Source organism: Myiozetetes cayanensis, unplaced genomic scaffold, assembly GCF_022539395.1.
Source record: "Myiozetetes cayanensis isolate MyiCay16 unplaced genomic scaffold, myiCay2020 scf14, whole genome shotgun sequence".
In the NCBI taxonomy this organism is placed as follows: Eukaryota; Metazoa; Chordata; class Aves; order Passeriformes; family Tyrannidae; genus Myiozetetes; species Myiozetetes cayanensis.
Window position 1 is genome coordinate 11,906,706 of NW_026087048.1, and position 23,415 is coordinate 11,930,120.

The window sequence follows — 23,415 nt, forward strand, 5'->3', positions numbered from 1 at the left end:
AGTGATGTTCTGCAGGAGCTGAAAAGGCCATAAGAACAGAATAAGAGCATGACCTGTATGTTCTAATCTATCTGGAACCAACAAACACTTTGTTCCAGAATTCTGACTTCAGTAGTTCTGTTTGTAGATACCTCAAGATCTAATGTACAAAAATTTTCCTCTTGGACAGTAGGTGGAGGTATTGCCAAGTAACAAAATCCTACCAGGGCTTTTCAGTCTCATTCCCTTAAGTAACTCTTCAGAATAAGAAATACAGAGAATATCCTTAAAAAGAAATTTTGAAAATGATTTTGCAGTGTTTCTCCTACTAAGCTAGGTAGCTTGGAAAGCCTTTGCTATTACCTATAGATCCTAGATCCACAAAACTACTTCATTGCAGGGCCTGCTGTCTGGCTCCTGGATTCATGGATCTTCCCTTATATCCACCTCTCAATCCGCATTTGATCAACTTCTAAATGGAAAATTAACATTGGCAAGCTATGTGCTTCTAAAAGGAGGGGTTGTACAGCCCTTGCTAGAGTTTCCCAGGGCCTTGGCCTCCCCATAGCCTCTGTTTATCTGGGAAAAAGCTATGCTGAAAGTCACCAGAGTCTGACCACAAGAGGTTTTGGGTTTTGTCAGGAAAGGCAAAACCATGTTCTTCAACTGTCTGATGACTAAATTCCCCTCCTCTCTAAAGTAAATGTCAACTCACCCCACACTCGTGGGAGGGGACCACAGCTTTCATGCTTACTTTGTTAGCCATCATGACGTTCACCAGCCGTGTCGTTGGGTGAATGAGAGATTCGGCCTCCTTGCTGGGCAGACCTTTAGGTGATTGTCCATTTAGCGTCAAGAGTTCATCCCTTGGGCTCAAGCAACCATCCCTAAAAAAAAAAAATCAAAAAACAACCTAACCAGGAACATTTGCATATTACTTTACAGAGAACAATATGGCACTACTGTGCTACATCTCCTCACTAACAGAGGAATTGGCTGCAATTCTCCCTTTGCCTTGAAGAGGGCTGCCACGAGATGCCTTGATGTGTGATACACCCCATCCCCTGCTAGGATTTTGTCCTGTTGCTGCTCTCTCCTGGTGATCAGTGGCTGCCTTTCCACATATAGCTAACTTCTAGGCAAGATATTCCTCCTCTCTCACCATCTTGCATTTCCAAATTGATCAAAGACTATACACACACTTTACTCCTTGTCAGAACCTTGGCTCACATTGTTTTCCAGCAACCTTGGTAGGCTGGTATCATCCTACACTGCCCTTTAATAGGGTGACTAGGAAATCATGTTTGAAAACTTGATGTTGTGTACATTCTCTCATTCTTCCAGGTTTTATTTCTTAGTATAATTGAGAAGTATTAGATCCCTGAATGTTCATAGTTTTATTTTTCTAGAATCTTGACCTGTGTCTCCAACCGTAAGCGCTACAAGAAGTTATTCCCAGGCATCGCTGCTTTTCTCTGGAACAGAGCTTCAAGGCATAGCTTTTCACAGAAAGCTGGTCATGCAAAATCCATGCAAAAATTGGCTCCCTAATAACTTGCTAACTCCATGTGTATTGTACCTGCTCGCTCGGCCTTCAGCAGGCACGTGGCTGCCTGTGAGCCCTTTCCAGAAAGATGCACATTTCGGACTCCTGGAGAACTTGAATCCTGAGCTGCTGCTCCCCGACGTGGCACACAGCCTGCAGATGCAGCTGTCCTGATTCAGAAGATGAAAGGTTGCATAAAAGAAAATGTACCATGGGTGTTAAAAGTTGCTTACGCTTGTCTTGAGCCTTTTTAAGAAATATAGAAAGCATTCACGTTCTTAGAATCAGATTGCCTCCAAGGAGAATAGGAGCAGGCCTTTAACATTGTGCAGTTGAGAAAGAACAATGGTATTATAGAGTCAGTGTTTTAAAAAAGTTGTTTTCCTTAGAACTTCAGTGGCTTCTGGCTACAAGAGGGGAGAATTAAAATGTAGTGTCCCTTTGCATAGAGGGGAAGAGAACAAATAATAGACTTTTCATAGTAACTGGGTAGGCTTTGCCTATGCTAACTATTATAAGAAAAGACAGGGAGGAACATAAACACATGCCAGAAAATTAAATGCCCTGGAAAACAGAAGAGGTCTGGATGGAAAATAAGTGTATACAAAACACTAGAAGCTCCACCCCTGCTGCTGACTTGTTAAGTGGGGGCAGGGGAATAGAGAGGTCTGCAACAGTGGAAAATTCTTTGTCCACTCCAGACTGGTTGAAGTTGCTGTAGTCTGTGTTGCATCTGGAGGACTAATTGTAAGCATATCTTTAATGCAGTTATGAATCATTAGCACACGGCTACAAAGAAGGAGAAACAGTGTCTTAAGACATTTAAGGAAAGCAAAGAATGGAGTGACTAAGCACATGAAGCGCAACACATTTGACTGGGAAATATGCTCCTGTGGCACAAATGTGTGAACACTTAAACATTCTAAAGAGACAAGGAAAGCTGGAAAGTTAGCACACAATTTCTTCTCCATTTGCTTAGTATATGTCCTGGTTCAAGTATTCACTCGTTCTGCTCCCAGCTGAACCCACCTCCTCTGCCCTCGCCAGCCTCTCCATACTCCACAAAGTGAAGAGGACTCTCAGTGTATCCTGGATCCAGGCTTGTTCCCAAGAGATTTGTGTGACTGAGGTATAGATTTCTGAAGGGGAGGCAAATTTCATATGTTAGGACAGGCCACAAAATATAGCAGTGGTCCTCTGTCTGTATTGCTCCCAGGGCCCCTGGGCAGAGCGGCATAAACTGTTTCCAGTAATCTGCAGTCCTCTGAGAGCACAAGGAAAGCTGTGTAGCCACTTTCACCATCAGCAGGGCTCCATTTCTGCCCTAAGCAGAGTTCATCCAGCCCTGAGGGTGAGAGTCATTATGCTCTCTCACCACAAATCAATGGGGATCACATCATACCTGACTGGCAGCAAACACAAGCTTCAAATTTACAGCAATGTCAATAAAGGTCATTATCTTTTAGGCTGACTGCTGAAGCCTGGCTCCCATTCTGAAACCTGCCAGAGTAAATCTGAGGCTGTGAATGAATGAAGTATTTAGCTTGGAGCCCTAGGCTCACTGAAGGCTGAGTTCAGTAGGTAAGGGATAAGGGCTGTACTTGTATTGACTGACTTGTTAACTCTGTGGGTTTGCTTGCATTCCAGATTGTCTGCCTTTAATGAGGAGTGTCTGAATTTTACGAAGACTCTTTTGTTCATGAAGAGTGCTTCTAGTGAGTAATATGTTGGGAAGTGTATAAGCATGGGCAGAATTCTATCTTAAACCAGTTTGTTTGAACTCTAATGTTAGTTTTGGAGATTCTGTATTTACTTTTCACCCAAGATAAATATCTTGGGAAATACTTACTTGAAATCAGGATTACATTATGTTCTTTTTTTATATCTTATGGCAGTGCTTTGAAGTCTTCGGCGTGGTAACAAAATAAAGATTAAAATTCTGATGCCTTAAAATTTGAGATCTTGAGTAGCAAAAAATGTGAGCTCACTTTTCTGTTTGTTTGCATTGGTCCTTTATTTCAGGTATGATTGTGAAATTACAGGCCAAATTCTGCATATATGTAGCATCCATTAAAACCCACAGGGTTTTCAATGGGGTAGTGTTCTTGCTCTAAAACAGGAGAAATGTAAGATAGATATTAAAGGCAGGAAATTATTCTGCCAGTTGGCAAAATATTTTGAGATGTCAGCTTATTGTGGATTGGGGCTGTTGTGAACAAATAATGGTATTATAATCTCAGTGTTTAAAAAGTTATTTCCTTTCCTTTTTCTGTAGTCAGAATTCAAATTTGGACTTGCCAGCTTCTCTTCTTAAGAGTCCTTACTGTTGCATAATGCTCCCCTGAAAATATATGTGTCCTCACACAGATACTGGTCAGAGATGCACACAGAATTTTGCATAGCTGTTCTCCACACTTCAGTCTCTTCTTGATTTTCCAACTGATAGGCCTTTTCAGACTGTCCCCAGCTCACCTCTGTTAAAAGTAGAGTTGTGCTTATGCCTTACATATAAACTGTTCACAATGTACAGCTACTGTGTTAGTGATATCTGTAAATATCCTCTTAATTTCATGTCCAAAAGTTATCTGGCTCTCACCAGTTTCATGGGACATCACAGAGTGCAGTGGGTTTGGCTTTGAGGTCTTTCATTGCAGCACCCTGTAAGTCACCTGGGGAAGATACTGTTTGGTACAATGGGACACGTGCCAGGCTGGAAAATGTGGGTTGTACTGGGAAATACATGTGAAATTACACTAAATCAAAACTGTTACAGGTATTTTTCTAAGAGCAGTAAGTTGCATGCACTTAGTCACTAGGAAAGTAGAGGTTAAATCCATTGTACACTGCAGAAAAATCTTGGGAACAATTTTTGTTTACACATGTAGTCATCTTACCAAGCTGGGCTACATTTCAAATCAGCTCTGTGTCTCAATCATTGCTGCAATTCATTTAGGTGAATTACTTAAAAAGTTTTTATTGGGCTGTGGACATGTGACAAGTATCTGTATGTTGTCAGCATCTGTATTTTTTGGGTCCTGGTTATAGATCAGTATGTTCATATCCAAGTTATTGCAACATGACAGAAAATTAATAAAAGCTGTTCTTTAGAAAAATAAACATTTGGCCAATTCATGTGCCAGCAGTCAATTTGCTTTGGGTTTTGTTCTTTAATATCTTTTTTCCTGTCTCTCTGATTATTTTATGCATAGAAATGCTGCTGATGGTTCCAAGAGTAAAGACAGTGTTTATTTTTGCACCCTTCTCCTTTTCAAAGCGTCCTGCTTGTTTTGAAAGGTAATTTATAGCTCTGAATGTAGTGAGTATTAAAAATTTGCTAAAAGAAGGTTGGCAGGTTTGGTGTGGGGGCAGGTGGATTCTAGTTCAACCTTGTCTATTCATTATTAGAACATATGTTTAAATGTGTACCTGCTGTCAGTGAACAAAATCTCTGCTTATAAGGGGCTTTGCATCCAAGCAGTTCAAGACTCTGGGGAAACTTTTATCTGTTATAATATCCACTCAAAGCAAAATTTGTATTTAAACTGAGTCTGCTTGGCTGGAAGATAAAAATCAAAGGTGGAGTTCAACAGCCTTGTTTAATGCTTTTTTTTTTCCATAGGTGAGAGCAGATTAATTTTCTTGTATTTAGTTCTGGAAAAGTAATTTGCACATCCAGGCCAACTCTCTCTTCCTGTTCCCCTTTTTTTGTCATGCAAAATGCAATGCTTCTGAGAATGTTTTTTATCTGCCATTTAAAAGATTTCTTTTTCCTTCATGTTTTCATTAGACATTTCTAGCCCAGAGCCCCATCTCAAAACATCTAATTCCAGATGTTGTTTAGAAATAAGGGTAACCATGGCATCTGTGGAAAACTGAAAAACTTTTGTGCACTCTGAAAGTAAGACACAGTAGTTAGATTGTCTGAAATGATGTGTTATACAAGGCTAGTTCAAGTAAGGTCTTGGACTCAGTTAACCAAGCGTATGACAATGAGCTGACTGACTGCTGGTTTAAAAAAAGAAAAGGAAAAAAAACACAAAAACAAACAAACAAAAAATATCTAGCAACAGTACAATAATGAATTTAAATATTTAGCTTTTATGGCCTTCTGACTGTGAAATGGCTGGGATTTCCAAGAGAATACAGTCTTTGGGGATTTTCTTCAAGAAGAATTCTTTTTCTGCATCAAGTTTAACAAACAAAGGGCCAGAGTCTCTCTGGCATAAACTCACTCTACTGGTTCTGAAGTACCCTAGCCTGATGCTTTGGTCTTTGGTCTTTTCAAAATATTTACCGTAGATGTAATTCATTTTCCCAGCAGCATATTCCCTGTGCAATCAATAAAATGGCAGAAGCTAGAAAGCAAGAATGATGCAAGGGCGTGGGTTTAAGATTCTGCCCTAGATAGACAATTCAGCACATCAGGTGTTACAGATTTCCACCCATCATCTGGGCTTTGGTATGTTTTTCTGGGAGCCTTTGCCCTGGCTTGTGTTTTGCAGCACTCACTGTCTTAATGCAACAGCCTCTTTCCCAGCTTTCTGTGAGGATGATATGGCTCTTGTGTAGCAAAATCGAGAAGGCTGGGAAGACAGAAAGAGAGAACAAGTAGGAAAGTGAGGAGAACAAATAAATATCTAAATAAATGCAGCCTCCTCTCTTGGCTTTGTTTTTCCATCCTGCCCACGGGCTCATGTTTGAGACATTACAGTCTGTTGCCATAGCACTTGTCCTGGTACCAAAAGCCCAGCTAACTGGTGTTTGCATAAAGGCAAGTTAATAAAATTATGTTCTGGTAGTGACCAAAGGAGAAAAATTACCTTTTGCTTTTTCCCTCCTTTGAGCAGAGGGGCAGGGACCAAAGGCAGCAAGGGTACAGAAGTTTCTAGAACCAAATAGAGCCATGCAATCAGATCAGCTCAGATCCAGTGTTTGCACAAAAAAATTAGCCCTTCTCTATTCTAGTTTATTCTAGATGCTATTTCAGCCCTGCTACCAGCCCCACTGGCTGGTAACTCTTCGTGCTTCCCAGGGCACTGGTGGTACAGGGAAGAGGTAATGGAATGCTTCTTGAAGTAGTAGAAGTGCTTCTTGAAGCAGCTCTCAAACCCAGCAGAGACTGCTGTTCTCTGAAGAATAGGAGTTATACTGTCTATTCCTCCCCAGTTCTCCAAATAACTGGCATAGTTTCAGTCTCTGTCATGACATGAGCAGACAGGGACATCTTCCACAGTGTTTGCTGTGTCAGTGCTCACGGTATCAGATACTGCTTGCAATTTCTTTGGTTTCTTTTCATTTCAGGCTACCTGAAAATTGCTGATTTTGTGAGAAGCAAACTGTAAGGGAGATCTGCTTGTTTATACAATGACAAGCTGACATTCCACCATACCACACCAAGCACACCTCATCTTGGAAGCTACAGGGTCTGGCAGCTGGCTGAACAAATGACACCCCAGGTAACCCTGGTCTGTGGACACAATAAGCAATAGCCAGTATAAGTGAATAGTGGAGCACAGATATCAAATGAATTAAAAGACTGTTCATCTGCTCTCATCATTGCTGACAGGATGCTAGAGAAGGAAAAGAAATCTTTACTATTTAGTCTTGAAACACTATTTGATTTGCTCGTGGTTTATTGCTTATGGTGAATCTCATGCAACCAGCACAGTATGGCCCAGGGAGATACTTAAGGTTTTTTAACAGAAAAAAGGAACTAGTATTTTGAATACTGGTGTTACAAGTTCACCCTTACTCTAGAGGATAAATGTACCAGGAACATTAAATCATGCAGCACTTTTAAACATTCTTCTCTCCTTCCATTGTGACAGCAAATATTAAGTTGTTCAGTTCTGTGGGAGTTATTAACACCTCCAGAGTTATGCTGAGGGCTGCAGGTGCTGGAAAGCAGAAGAATAATGGAATATCCTCAGCAACACCACTGTAAGAATGGAATCAATTTTCTCGAACAAAGACAAGGATCCTTCAGCTCTGAGTCACACATCGTGAATTTCTGAAGTGTCACATGGAGATGGAGAGAGAGAGTATTACACTGGGACTTGAAAAATGCTTGTGGACTCCTTAAGGCTTAAGCTTTGTTAAGACATGTGGTACAGGAAGATTGTACTGACAGGCTATGGAAGCAAAAGATCACTGCTTTCATAACACAGGGAAAAGCCTCAGCAATAGTAGTACAAGATAAGGTCAGTATGGCTGTTACCAAAGTTCATCCTATTTAGCATGATGAGATAAGACTTTAGAATCACTCATTGATCCATGACTCTGAGAGGTATGGAAGATTAGCAAGTAGCATTTGAGGAGGTTTATATTGGCATGAGAGCTCTGGAGTGGGACTTTAATGGTACCCATTGTCTACAGTGGCACTAAGCAACCCAAATGCTGCTATAAGGGTCTGGGCTGATGATTAATTTATGTCACCATCCATCCTGGCTCCTGGCTCCTGCCCCATCCTGGTCAGGGACACTGAGACTTCAGCTGAAGAGTGGATTTATACCCTTAGCAGTTATATTTTATCTGTGCAAATGTATTAGTTATGGGACTTACTCTGTTCCCTATTTTAGCTGCTTACAAGCTATAAAAGCCAGTGATCTAAACTTACAGTCTGCAATGACATACTGAATAGTTTCATATGGATATGAACCTCAACAGTTACTGGAGCCCTGCACACTTTGGAGATATGTAAGCAAGTAGACTGTGGCAGCTGACACACACCTAAGAAAGTGCTTCAGCTTTTAAAAAGAGAAGGTGGGGAAGTCCACAGAGGCCAGCTCCTTCTTCACTCACAGCAGGGAATCAGCAGTGTTCCAGAAAGGAGGAGATGGTAGGGATTTGCAGGTGACTGAGTGGATATTGGGATGTGGTCTTGTTTTCTGTCAGAGTGTAATAGCAATTTGGTTTGGTTTTGTCTTCATGCTGGGACCCTGCCGAGGGCTGAGAAACCAAACCATCCAGTCTTTGCAATGCTGGGCATGCTGTGATCATTAACAAGAAACTCAAGGAGTATAGGGAGATTCTGATTTCCAGTAAAACTGTGTCACTGGGTTTTAGACAGAGTTCTAGTTTTAGCCAATTTCTATGGAAGGTATGTAAAATAAAATAGAATATATAGGAAAAACATTTTAGGTGAAAGAATCAGTTCTTTCACATAAGCAGCTGTTTGCACAGATAAAAAGTGTATAATAAAGGAGGTGCTAGGAAGATGCTTGCAGTGAGGTCCCTTTTACACATCAGAGAGAAAGTGGAAAAACTAGGTTATGCTACTGAAAAGGAACCTTCTGAAAGCATCTAAAATATGTTGTTCAGACTGAAAAATTTTTTGGAATGTCACTGTTAATACAGTTACTTGATTAAAGAATAATATTGTAATACAAGGCTGTTAAGACTTTTTATATCTCTAGGAAATGTGATATCTCTGGTGGTTTTAGAGCCATCACTAGCTTCTTCCTTAATCAAAGGGAAAGAGCATCTGCCTACTGAATCTCCTGTCTTCCACGGTATTAATATAATTCATGCATGCATAGCTTATGAGATCTTATGGTATTGCACTCTACAAATGTACTTTACTATAGTGACAGCTTTATATTTTGAGCTGAATTCTGTCCTGCAGGTAGAAGACACCAGCTGTGCTAATCTGAACACTGTGAGTGGCCTGGAGTCACTGATTTCAGCAGAACGTCGATCAGCAGAGTGCAACAGCACAGCAGGGATGTTAATACATTTTCATGCTGTTTATGCAGATCAGGAACACTGCAGGCTCATAGGCTCTAAAAAAGCTGCGTAGAACCCTGTGTTCCTGAGAAATACAAGTTAATTTAGGAATTTATTAATTTAGGAACTACTGCAATGGGAAACATCACAATATACAGCACAAGTTACCTACCTTGGTGAGTAACTTTCTTCTCATGTTGTTGCAGTTCTCATTTGCAGCAGCTTTAGACTGGACCATGCTGGTGATCACACGTGGAGGATCAGGTGGGCTGTCTTCAGTCTCTGATGTGCATGGCAGTTGTGTTCCAGGACAGCAGTCCAAGTCCTCTTGACCCCAGCTGGTAGACATCTCCAAGGGATCGGGGCATTTCTCATCGGGACTTGACCCATCGTCACTGTTTTTAGCATTGCACAGTATAAGTGATCTTGAAATGGAGCGAAACTTCCTTGACTTCCTATTCCCAGTATTGCTCTTTTGATCCATCTTCAGAGAGCTGCTGCTCTTTTTCCTATCATTCTCCCATTTGTGTGGCATGATACTTTCAATAACTTTCTCCTCTTCTCTGGTGCTAAATATCCTCCAGGAAAGGAAATATAAAAAGTAAGTTGTAATATACCCCACTTTCTCCCACTTAATAACCTACACTACTGAAAAGCCCTAATGAATAAATCGAATCAACAGAGCCTTTCAGTCTGCGAACAGCCACGTGATATCTCATGACTTGCTAATTCTGTTTCTGTGCAGTGCTCTACTAGATTCTCCTTCACCTTTTCATTCTCTTGCCATGTTCCCCACGCACAGTGGAGTGCTTTTAATAAATGTTGGTGATGCTTCCATTGTCTCCTTGCTTTGGGCATCTGCTGAATTTGCATGTTGAAATCCCAAATTGAAAAGGAGGATACTTTAAAAGCATTATTCTATCCTGCTAATATTATTTGGAAAGAAGAAGCTCCTTCTGAAGCCTGATTCATGAAACCGCTATAATTCCAAGAAGATTAATCAAATTGCTGACATTAAGTTCTCTCCCTGGCGCATCTGATTTGCAAGTGGTTTAGCAAAAGTAGATCATAGCCTTGAGAGAGTAAGGAATTGTCAGGCTGCTATAAAACTTCCACCTTTGCAGACCAGAACTCACTTAAGACCGTGCATTTAAGAGTAACAGAGGCATCCAGTGAAGCACTTAAGATGTGAATATCTGATTAGGGATTGAATTCTATAAAGGAATACAGCTCCAGTACATCAATCAAAAAGTGTCCTGTTACAGAAATGGTTTATTTCAGCACATGATTCAGCATAGGAAATTAGGGTAAAGTGGAAGAAAATGTATAGAATCAAAATGTGGCAGAAGTTGGAGCTTTTGTAAAACGAGTAATGAGCATGTTAATATAACAAAGGGCATCTTTGTAAAACTGTTTTCTTTTTGTCTTAGAAAAAACTTTCTAGAAACACTTCAGTACATATGTGGCAGTGCTGAAAATTCACCAAGACAAAGTCTAAATTAATTACTTTGACTTTCTCACCATTTTTATCGTATTTATTACACAAACTTTTTATTCTCCTCACGGTACCTAATAGATACTGAATGCTGCCATTCTAGGGAAAATACCTATTGAAAATAAAGTATTTGTAAAGATGCTATATGTGCTACACACAAAACAGAAAATCAATGTAATTTGAAAAAACATTTCTTGGATATACTGCTGAGAGAAAAGTTTGTACATTGTGCTCTAAACTGTGTGTGGTTTTTTTGGTTTGGAGGTTTTTTTGCTGCTTCTATGCAGAATTAAGTAGGTACATATGCACTTTGCACCTGAAATGCCACTAGTGATACAGAAATGGAAGAAGGAAAATTTTCTAAAGGCTCCTTACAGCCACAACCATAAACACAGGCCTGCAAACTCAGACCAAGCCAGATTCATATAATAAATCCAAGTCAGCATTATAATAAATCTGCAGGATTATTTTTCTTGGTTTTTATTTTTTCTTTCTCATATAAAGAAACGGGAAAAAACAAAAACAGATGATAAGCACTATGCCATGTCTGAAGGAACTATATGGCATTGCTGAAGAAATCCACAGTTCAACATGAATCTCAGTTTGTTTGAATTTGTAAAAATAAAAAAAAAAATTGTGCATGGCTTTTCCAGGGGCAGCAAGGAGGCCCCAGGGAGAAGGAAATTTATTTGGGCAGTCCTTTCCGGTGTATTTGATAGTTAATTTTACTTTTTCTCTTCCTTTCAGAGTAGCCTCTCTTCTTATGAATGACAAGATTGCTGTGATGGGGGACTGCCCAACAGCACAGCCACACTCCCTTCCTGTGACGCAGAGCACACGCTGAATAAAAGGACAATCCTTGCCTGTGAGTAAGGACACAGAGGCCAGAGGGGATGGGGAAAAACATGACATAGATGGAGCTCGGTTTTAACACATGGACTTTGTAGCTGACACGGGGTCTTATTTCTCTAGGATTCGTCTCCGTTCCTGCGCTATGGAGAGAACCTGCTTGTCAGAGCCTCTGTGTGGTAATTTAATTTGAAGTACAGAGATGAAAAGTGCTATGAATTACATTAGAACAATAATTTTGAGAACTAAGTAGTAGGTGGTTGTTTAATTTAGTATCAAATGTTTGCAATTTTTTGGTATGCTTCTTTGTTGATTACTTTAGCTAAAAACTGCCTGACACTATCACTATGAATATATAAAAACTCTCAAGGTTTGAAGATCTTGTTTGTGTCTTTTAAAAAGACAATTCAGTCTACTATAATATACATGAACTCAATTGCAATTTTTGAACTCAGAAATCCCTGTTAGCATCTCCAGTGTATTAGGAAGCTAATTTAAGCCTATGATGTTGCATTTCCTGTATGTCTGAAAGAAGGTAAAAATGCAATCTAGACCAGAATATGGAGCTGAAGAAGCAATAGGATGTCTAGGATGAGGGGAACTTCTGCAAGTCTCTACTCTCAGTGCCTGGGCAGGAAGCAACAGAGCTACTTGTTGGAGGTGAGTGGAATGTGTATCACTTGAAAATCTGCAACAGGAATCAGTGCTCCTTCTGTGTTCTGACAATTGCTATTAGACAGTAGCAACAAAAATGTCAGAAATGAACCTGAGTTGCACATTCAGACCTAAACAATCTTACCTATGGGGGGAAATTAGAAGAAATAGCACTTTTCATTCAAGGATTTCAATATTGTACGAACATCAGCTGCACTCTTACTCTCCCAAAGAGGAAGAATTTAAAAAAGAGCTATTAAGCATGTGGATAAGCAGAAGACTTGATATCTTAATGGTCAAACTGCAGCTCTCTGGAGACTGACATGCTAGGATGAAGGATGGAGATATGCATGAGCCCTTTCTTGCTCTGCCTGAAGCTGCTGAGCTTAGGAAGGGAATGCTGCCATCACTACTAAATGCTCCAAGAGGTGCTTCTCTGGCTGTGCTAAGCATCTGGGATGCAGGGAACACACACAAGCACCTGTTGAAACAGTCAAGTAAACATTGCTCTAAGTGCATCCTGCTATCCCAGCCCCCTGGCATGCTCCTGAGGAATTTACCTTATGCAGAGAGAACTCTGCTGCCCTGCTTCATCAGCTGTTTCTTCCTTCCCCACCCCCATCCCAGCACCATCCACTCAAAGACCAAGTTTGACCCTGAATGACTTACCTAATCTCACAGTGAGCCAGTGGCTGAGGTGAAAACAAACCCAGTAGACCTGAAGACCTCCAGCTAAATACTTGCTCTTGCTGTAAGTATTTGATCACAAGTCCTAACTAAGGCAATATCCTCTCCAGAGCTGCTGATTCAGGGTTGCATAAGTGACAGAAATATAGGAGCTACCAAAAACATAGTCTATAAGTTTTCCGATAAAAATATCAAAAAATGTTATTTTACGGAGAAAACAACACCACAAGTGTCACAGAAGCTTTATGATTCATTGCCATCTTCCACCAAATTTAATTCAAGGTATTGATGGCATGGACAATTACTTCACAGTCAATTCTCTAAACCATTCATCTTCTCCCCCAGTGCACTCACTGCTTGTCATTTTCTTTTGCCATTCTTATACCTCCAGCTCGCCTGATGGAAGCTGTCTGTGGTTTGTAATGCAAACCAAATGTTCCTTCTCTGTTTCATTTTTTTTTTCCCAAAGCTTTATTTTTCCAGCTTTAAGTCTAAAAAGCCCGAACTCAGTCTGCCTTCTGCAAACAAAATACATGATTTGAGCTGTGCCCATTTGGTTCAAATTTTTGGGTTGGATATTAAACCGAGCATTTACAAGATGCAAATAATTTGGTGTAGCTCCCAGATTGAATGTGAATGCTCTGCTGTTAACCAGACAGTAGGAAAGACAGAACCTTTCTTTACTAGCAAGAACAAGATGAGATTTACATTACTAAGTGCTAACAGCATCCTCTTTTAAACTAGATCTTGCATTCTATTTTAGTCTAGATCTTGTGATCTTCGTCAGATTCACTACTGAGCAGTATTATTAGCACTGAACTATTGCAGATGTCTAGGCTTTCCAGGCAACAAGATGAGCTAAAGATTTGGAATTTTTATAATAAACATAAAGAAATTCCTGTAGACTTCAATTTACTGTTTAAAAAAAAAATATTAAAAATACCTAATTGTAAAAGAAAAATTCAAAAGGAGGAACTTACAACAGCGAGGCAGACAAACCTGACTCCTGCAGAAGGCTGTTCCTCTTCATAGGCCTGGCAAAAAAAGACAGAGTGAATAATTGAAAACACACTCTCCTGGTGCCACGTGACTCAGTTTCAGTAATTCTGCTCAGTGCATTGGAACGGAGCTATTGTTTCCTAATTGAAGAAAATGTCAGCAAGGCTAGATAAACAAAAGCAATGGGATGCAGTATTGGGGAAACTGTTTCCAGCAGACTCCCAGCTACTCAGAGGTGGCAAGACCATTTAAGGAGTTTATGTCATTTGCATTTACCCATCGCTCCCCTGTCCTGGGATTGATGGGGTTCAGGCGTGTTAAACCCACCTGAGGGGAGCTGGGGCGACAGCCAGAATCTGTGCTAATCAAGTGCAGGATTTTCTGCTGGAGGCTGAGATGGCAAACAGGTTTTTCATACTTTTTAGCAGATATTTTAACGTTAAGCTAGTAAGAGTTTCATGGACCACTTCTGCTCCAGGAGCAAAAAGTGATCCCAAGCCCCTGTATTGCTCACCATGAAGTGACACAGTCCCTTTAACTTACCAGTTCTTAAATACTTTCCCCTTTATGGGCTAGACTACAATGTTGTTTTCCAAACTGATCAAGAACTCAGAAAATTATTGGGTTTTTTTCCATAGAACATGCAGGAAATGAGAACTATACCACAGAATCCAAATTGCCTCAGTTACACCTTCCATTTGCTGCAGAGTAAATGGTTCACAGTCTATTCTAGTATTGTGGTGATTCCCTCCACAAAACACTGCTTGAACTGCATCCACCATCAGTTGGGGAGCAGGCAGCTCACCTTTTCTACCACATCCTAGGCATGCTTAGCTGCTTTTTATTGGTCACACGAGATCAGTGTCAGTCCCCACTTGTGCACCCTCAGTTCTGCTCACACCGACAATCTTGCTGCAGAGAACTAATTTTGTGTGATAAGAGTGCGTAAATTAAAATATTTCATATAAGAAAAAATTGTATCTAAAACATTTAATTTTAGTTTATTGAAATAGTGAGGCCTCTTCAGAATGTCCTAACAAACCATAAACCCTATTCTTTTCAGGAAAACGTAAACATAAACCCATCCGTGTCTGGTCATGGAAATGCTCAACATGAGAGTGCTTAGACACCTGCTACCCTGTGTGTTCCGTGGTTTGAAGGTCCTGGTTTTATTGCTCTGTCACTAAACTTGCAAAGGAGAGAGAGGAATTATAAAATAGGTCTAAAATATTGCACTGATAGGATCTCTTGCTTTAGTGACCCTGTGGCTTTTAGATAAACCATGGACTGTGAGGACAAGCATCTGCCCTGTGGGAATGATTTCCATACTGGGAAAAATAGGGAAGGTGAAATCTCTGCTCTGTACAGTGTCTATGGGAAACCTGGAGCACTCTGTCCTTGATAATAATATTGTGGGTATTCTGTATTTTAAATGTTAATGAAGAGAATTTGACATTATTTTCCTAATAACTAAGTTTTTAGGACGCTAGTTCTCCAAAGGATATGTTTTGTAAAGGACATAGTTTTTATTTATTTTAACAAATAACAGAGAACATTACTCAGCTCTTACATTGGCAATGAGGAGTGATCAGCAGTTATCAGGTAACTTTGCTGGAGAGGAGGAGAAATAGGGAGCTAGCTCTGCATTTTGGGAAAGAGTTTTTCACTGTATTTGAATAGAAAGAACATAAGGCCTTGTACATAAAATGGGGGTTTGTAGTGCTAGTACAGTAAAAATGAGATATCAACAAGGGAGCAAAGCCACATACTGTTTACCACTTCACTGTCTTTCACTGTAACACACACATGTTTTTGTTTAGCAATAGAGAACTCATTCACACAAAATCTCAACAGCCCCTGAGTTTTGATCCAAACTGATTGAGCTGGAAGCTCAAAAGCATTGGAAAGCTTGCTTTATTTCTTCCCATTGTCACATACTTTTGCATTTCCTGACTACGGGCTGAATAATGTAGTCCCTAAGCCACTGGGAGTTTTGTTCATTCCAAATCTGGACTCCTGCCAGGGCCAGCAGCAGAAACATAAATATCACAAGGAGGGGCTGTTTTTTCATGTTGTTTCACTCTAACCTTTTGCAGTTTTTTCCATCTTCTCTGTACAGTAATTGTTTGGTGCCCAGTGGTGAACAGAAAACCAGGTTTTTGGAAGCCATAAGGAAAAAGGGAGAGAGAACCTCTATTGTGCTTGTCTTGTTGCACTAATGGTATGCTTTGATGTTGGATACTGTGGTCAATCTTCATTATTTAGCTCAAAGGTATTGTACCAGGCAAAGGGCAATGAACACTGATCAGAAGCTGGAATTTTGTATTAATTATGTGGACTCTCCTTTGCAGAAAGGAGCTGCATTGATAAAGGTTTGTGAGATAATAGGTAATATAAGGAAAATCAGCTGGGTTTCTTCAGTGCCTTCTCCGGTGAGGAACAGGAGAAGAAGAATGCAGTACAATACAGAGGTTCAAACAAATAAATGGAAATGCTTAAAACCTCAAGCATAAGTAATGTGTGGAACAAGAAGGTCCCAGAAATCATGAGCACCTTGAAGTTAGCTGTTTTGTCGTTGGTTTCACTTGGACAGGGGTTTCACCCCAAGAGGTGAGTTGATGAAAATATTTATCTGCAGATAAAGGGAATAGCATGCAGAAGGGCCAGCAATTCTTGCTTCAGAATAAAAGCCAAACAGTACAAATTCACAGGTAGAGTGATACTGCTGCTGTGGAATAGGGTCCCAGCTACCATAAAATGGAGTAACTTTACTGATATCTTGAGTTAGTGTGTATTGGAGGTGGGTAAAGAAAAAAGAGAAGCCACTAAATTTAATAGTTATGGCAATTCTTCTATTTTGTGTGACTAAAATCAGGATGTGTCTGGAACCACGGCAGAAACGGGAGCTGTTCCCTCTTTTCTCCAAATTATTTTCCATATCCAAAGATTTGGATTCTCTAGGACAAATATGTAGACTATTCACTACTAAATATTTTGCCCGTTGCTACTGGTGATAACCTTTTCCAAAAAGGAGCATATAAATTTAAACAGAACATTAGTACTGGGCAAAGCAGATCTAAGTAATGATGGAACTTAGTCCTGATTTCCACCCAACTCCAAATACTGCCTGTGTTAATAGGAAAGAAAGCCAATAGTTTGGAGTGTTCTAGTTTTTGTCTTGTCCTTAGGTTGTTCAGCAAACTGATAAATTACGTTTCCCTTAGACACCATCACAATTGTCACATTTTGGCATATTTCAGACAAGAGTTATGTTGCTCAGGCCAATCCATCCCCTCATTGCTTCTAAGCCAGGACTGGATTAGTCATCTCTGCTTTGGGTTTCATGCCTTTCACTCTGCCCCTCCATCTGTGAAAACACAGCAACATGGCATGTTGAGTCACTCCATAAACCCAGTTAAACCAGTATCCTTCTCCAGCAATGGCTGACTGCAGTTGCTTCAACAGGATTACCTTGTTAAAAACAAAATAAATAGGAAAAATCAGGAGACAGTTTGCTTTCAGGTAGAGTTTCTTTGGAGTACCTTCTAGGTAAGAGTAGACTGGCATCCTGAGGTTTTCTATGCTGTTGCAAAATTATTGGAGTTTTTTACATTATGGTTGGATAGTTTTGTTTTAGCAAAAGCAACAGCTGTCTGATAATGGATAAGTATTGCATTATGTCAAATTAGGTAAAGTCTTTCTAATTCCTTTCATTACTTAGTACCCAGCTTTTGCAAGGAAGCACAAGGATTTTATTTTTTTTGTTTTATTATTTCTACAGATGAAATGAATCCTGTGTAATGTAACTGTAATTTATCCATTTCTGGCTCCCATTAAACTTTTGATTTCAAGAGTATCCAGATGCAATGAGTTTCATGTGTTACATATAAATGTACTTCCTTGTAATTGTTTTAAATTTGATTCCTATAAGATTTGTTCAGTTCTTGTACTAGGAAAAATATCCTGATCTTCACTTCTCTGTAGAATCCTTTTCTCATTGATCTCTGTACTGATGTCATCCTCTATCTTCTACATACTTTCATCTTTTCTTCTTCTGCCCCTCCTTCCAGCCTCATGCTGCTTTCATATGTTTGGAACTCCTCCTTTTTCTTCAGATCACTTCCTTTTGTGAACTTTATTACCTGACTCTTTCATGATGGCATCCAGCTCTGCAGCCTCTTAGACTGTTTTCCAGTGAACTGCCTTCCTGTGAGTTAATAAAAGTTCCTAGACCTCGTCTTGCCAAAAACATTTGTGTTGCAGGATGTGAACTCCCACTCTGCGTGGTTACTAACCTGACTTGTTGCAGTGCCCTAGAGACAAACTGTAAAATATTGCTTATATAATTCCATGGAAGATGGTCTAATACTAAGTGTACACCCATCAAAAAGTATTTTTGACTCATCTTGAGAACATATCCTGGAACTCCATGAAGGATATGTTACTGTGTGCATGCAGTGCTTTGTTTACAGAAAAAGTAGCCCAAGCGATTCCCATAAGTGATTGTGTTAAGAGTGTTTGATTGAAAAATTACAGCACTATGAGTATAAAGTGTGTTGGCTGTAGCCATGGTGTGGTGTAGGAGGCAAGGCAAGAATGGTACCCTTTTAACTAAATGTTGTGGGCTGTACAGTTAGTTTAATATTTTAGTAGTGGGTATGCAGAGTAAGAGATTATGCTGGGCTTAGATACACACTAGAGATAATCTGTGTCAGCTATGGAGTTGCTAAATAACTGGCACTGAAGGAAAGGTCATTCTTTTTTGCTTTTAAATAGTTGACCAATAACCAGTTTATAGCTTACTGCAGCACCAGAGTAGCAAAAGCATTATGTGAGCTCCCCTGTATGGTGTCGTTCTAATTTAAAACCAATATTTTAAAAAGTTATGACTTTACCTCTTCTCCCCACTTTTTTAGTCACATAATGTTCCTTTTTCATCTGACTTAGCATTCCCTTTGATTTATAGTCCCCTAAACTGTAGGCAGACATAAGGGGCCCTTTACACTGAATGAAAGGAGAATTATCAATAGCCAAAGCTATGATTTATAAGGAAAAAATGTAAAGGGTGAAAGAAAACTGAATTTACTCTACCTTAAAAAATTATATGAATATTTTCTCTGTATTTTCATTAGTTCAGTTAAAAGGTGTATTTAAACCTCTCTTTTTTAATCTTTTATTGTGAGTCCATGTTGGATTCTCTCTTTGTTGCTACTGTCTTCTTTACTTTTGAACAGTCAGATATGAATGAATGAAAGTACTGAAAAAGTGAATATATTCAGTCCACATGAGAACCAGTGGCAGAATTTGCTCCATACGCCACACTCTGGTACAGGCAGCACTTCCTACAGCAACCTGATTTGAGGCTCACTGAAACTGGGGGCTTGATGTGCTTTAGGATTTCACAGAGAGCATGCATGGTCCTGTCTGGGTTGCTGGGGTTTTTGGTTTGGGTTTTGCTGTTTGTGGGTTTTTTTGAGGAGAGGTATAGCAGAGTTTTTGGTTTGGGGTATTGTTTTGGGGGTTTTGGGGTTCGGGATTTTTTTCAATTAACATTGTCAGAGATTGGTGGTGAATTACTCAACTTTTTCTCTTGAATATCTGTGTCTGAATAAGATGACTTTACCACATTTGTACAGTTGTCATTTCAAGCACAAGGCTTAAGCAGTAGCTGCTTCCGAGTATTTGTCATTCCTGGAGCTTGGCAGAGGCAAAGCTACTTAACACAGGCTGCTGCTTAAGTCTGCACTAAAAAAGTCTTGAGGACCCTTCACATTCCTGCTGCTGCACCTTATCTCTAAGACTGTGACAATCAGAATGAAGCTGAGAAGGTGGGTTTTGTTTGTGGTGTTGAAGATAACAGTATAAGCTCCAAGGGCAGCTCTCTTGTTCTTGGCAATACTGTAGGTTTTAACACTAACTTTAGTCATAATGTATATTCCCCATAGCATTATTGTTGACAGCAAGATGAGTCTAGGTTATTTTACAGGTTTCCCATGAGGGAAGCACTATAATCTGTCACATAAATAGGTTCCTGGTAAGGCACAGAACACAGTGTTTCTGGTGCTTCGTGAGATCTGATGATATCTTTGTCATAGGTGTTACAGATGGTGCTGGGGAAAGCTGTATCATCCTAAACAGTCTAGGATCTAGTGTCTTTGGGAGAAAACTTTTCTTATGTGTTTTGAAATGAGCCTACACCTTCAGAGAAGTATCTAAATGTTAAGTAATTTCGAGGTAGTGGCTGAAAGATTTCAGCTGAGGATTCCTGATCTTGGGTTTTGACTTTTCTACAGAATCACAGCTTTCAAGTCCAGGAGAAGTTGTTCTAGTTAGCTAGTATAATTGACCTGTCAATGAGAAAAAATTAGCCTGTAATTCCTGTACTGATGGCAATAACTTGTGCTCCAGCTAAAGCTTATCTTTTAAAATAAGCACCAGATCTGAATGTAAAGACATTATTACACCAATCTTGAAAATTTGCTGTACTGTCAGACAGATTGTTACACAGCTTAGTTACCATTTCTTTTAAACAACACCATGTCCTCATTTGTCTTTGTTTCTGTGTTTGTTCAAAAGAGCTTGACTATTGTTGTTATGGCACAGTTTTTGTGATGACCTCAGTTTAGGCATTTGAAAAATAACGCTAAAGACCACAGCATCCCTAGTCCAGGGCTACCAGATGGTAGACAATTAAGCTTCATAGCTTTAGGGAGTGGAAGGGATTAATTAATAAGAAATTGGTATAACTCAGGTCACAGGTATTTTGCAGCTGACAGAGGGGACAAGAGCAGATCCACAACTGGATTGTGGGACAGATTCTGCCTCCAGACACAGGGCTGTCTTGTGACCAGACTCTCTGGAAAGGCTGTCTGGATATGTGCTGGTGTGAAACAGCATCCTGGGGCTCCCACACTGTCACCTACTACACCAGGCTTGGTGCTGAGGGCAGTCACTGAATGATCCTGACCCTGGAAGAGACATGTGCTCAGGGATGTCAAATTTTCCTGTGTCCTTTCCTTATTTATGCTCAATTTTGATCCAGAGAATATCTAATAATCTCTCCAGATAATATCTAATAATCTCTCCATAGCAACTAATGCTATATTCTTTTCTCCGTTTGGATTTCCCAGAAGAAACAGCCTCTTCTGGAATTTAGGTCCCAAGTGTCTGAAATCACGTTCCAAGAAAACCATACAACCACCAACATAACCCAGAATTTCTTTTTCTGGTTCTTTCCCTTTTTCTTCAACACCTTTTAAACTGATTGTAAATTTTGATCTTTTTATTTATGGAACGAATCTTTTAAGACTTGATTCAAATAAGCATACAAGAGTACCATGACCTTTGGGAGTTGCATACAAGAACAAAAGTTTTAAAGTTGAGGGGTTATCCCCTATTTCTGGCTAAAAGAAAAGATCCTAAATGCACAAAATTGGCAGCAGAAAAATATTAAGACTTTGGCAATATCAGTTTAGGCTCGGCATTAATCTCGGGCAAAGACATAAACTACTTATAACTGAACCTTACCAACCACATCTAATGAACACCACTCACTATAAAGCAGTAGCAATCTGCCCCAGCTCCTTTTTCACTAACACTGTATTGAGTCTGGAAATCTCCTTCCAGCTCTGGTGATGACCTGCTTGTTTAACCTTAGACAGGTTCACTTTCCCTGGCTTCTGAATCCTCGTCCTCATCAAAGAAAGAGGGTTAAGGCCATCACCGTCTTTCTTGGATGTGTGGAATGACGATTTCTCTGATGAAAAATATTAAAAGATCATTAATATTTGGAGCTTTTTTTTAATGAGACATTGAACAAAACAATTAACAGCTACTCAACAAAACAGTAATAATTTGCTGGTGTCAACTAATGATATCCTACAGCAACCCATTTCATATTGTGCAGAATCTATTCACAAAAAGTTTATTCCATGTGATAAGGCATGCAAGTTATTTTAGAGTGTATAGTATGTACCATACTGTAATAGAGACAGCATAAATATTATAACAGCAGTAAGCAAATAAAGCAGGAGATCACATCAGTTGTGCTCTCTAATAGCTCTCTAAGAGCTGTAAAAGTGATGAAGAGCTGTCTGCTGCCAGGTCAGTCCTTCGGCATAAATTAAAGGAAATTTGACAGCCCCACAGCTTTATGTCATCCATTCCCAGGCACAGGCTGGCACAGTGAGGGGAGAGGGGAGTGTTTTGTGCCCACCTCCCACCTGACAGCAATCCCCCCGCAGAGGAGCAGCAAGGGGTGCTCCAAAGCCTCTCCCAAGGGATTGCTCACCAGGATCTGTGTGCTCTGCTCGGGGCTCGGCTCCACCAAACGAGGTTACCCCGGCACTGTGGACAGTAGATCACCAGGATCTGTGTGCTGTACCAGCCTGTGCTTTTCCTGTGGGCTCATACTGTTTGAATCAGTTGCTAATGGGGCGCATAATAAAGGATACTATTAAGTGAACACTGCATTAATAACGCTGGCAGGGTTTCAGGTCTACAGATGTTATTTATAGTATGTGACTAAACAAATACATGTCCCCTTTGAGGCTGAGACTCAGAAGCAATTTACTGATTTCCTGTATAGGCTAGTTCATACAGAGATTTGAGTAAATGCTACATTTGAACGTCTTGCTTGGATCTGTGCTTTGGAACTGTGGTAGATAATCATATTAACGTTTAATTTTAAAATGGTTTGGAAATGCGGTTTCAGAGGATTACATAATACCCCTGTCTAGTTCTCATGGAAAAATGCATTTTTCTACATTCTTCCTTGAAGAAAAATAAAGTATTCAAAGAATATAGCCTTCAGTTACACAGGACAGTGGAATTGAGGAGGGAATGGTTAGAGAAAATTCTGAAAAAAAAAAAAAAGTCCTTAGCAAAAGCTAAAAAAAAAGTTAAATATCCCATATTCTGTCCTTTCCATCTGGTTTTTAAATTAATTATTTCTCTTATTTATAAAGTTTAATTGCCTGTGAGATATTTTTGTAGATTTCAAATTTTTCTGAGTAATGAATCATTTGATTTATGATTTTATTTCTTTTCTGCCTCTTATAATATTGCAGGTTTATAGAGGCCTTAAAAACTGAAGAAAGAGTTCAACATACAAAAGTCTCTGGTCCACTCTGCAGGCTTTTATATGAATAGGAGAAATACTATACAGCAAAATAACAGTGTCTTAAATTAAGGTACGTCCCTTTAGAGCATCTCTGTCTAATTCATAATGCTGATCACTCAACAATAATTATTTACTTCAAATTTTAAAGACAAAACAGTGATAGTGAATAGACAGAAAAAAATTAGTTTGTGAAATACCTCTTATCTGTTTATTCTTCTCTTTCAGATTCTGAAATTAAAACAGTTGAAAATAATACATGATGACATGTAAAAAGAGCTGACTGCATGATGCCTAAATAATTTGCTATAAAAATATCACTTACCATTGCCAAGTATCTTCTTATTTAAATCCGCTATTATC

The 23,415-nt window shown here is 39.6% G+C and overlaps 1 protein-coding gene and 1 long non-coding RNA gene across 2 annotated transcripts in view; one reads left to right on the plus strand and one right to left on the minus strand.

Annotated features, from left to right (window-relative positions):
- IL16 (interleukin 16) overlaps positions 1–9,885 on the minus strand; it is a 25,714-nt gene extending 15,829 nt beyond the window's left edge. The window contains 3 exon segments of the mRNA XM_050309919.1: positions 734–866; positions 1,559–1,695; positions 9,423–9,885. Of these exon segments, the coding sequence (XP_050165876.1) occupies positions 734–866; positions 1,559–1,695; positions 9,423–9,785 (633 nt within the window). The 5' untranslated portion in view covers positions 9,786–9,885.
- Positions 9,388–23,197, plus strand: LOC126637042 (uncharacterized). Its single transcript, XR_007628172.1, has 5 exons — positions 9,388–9,426; positions 11,493–11,610; positions 11,718–11,773; positions 12,127–12,254; positions 23,003–23,197. It is a non-coding gene; the product is annotated as an uncharacterized LOC126637042 (long non-coding RNA).
- The last annotated feature ends 218 nt before the right edge of the window (positions 23,198–23,415 follow it).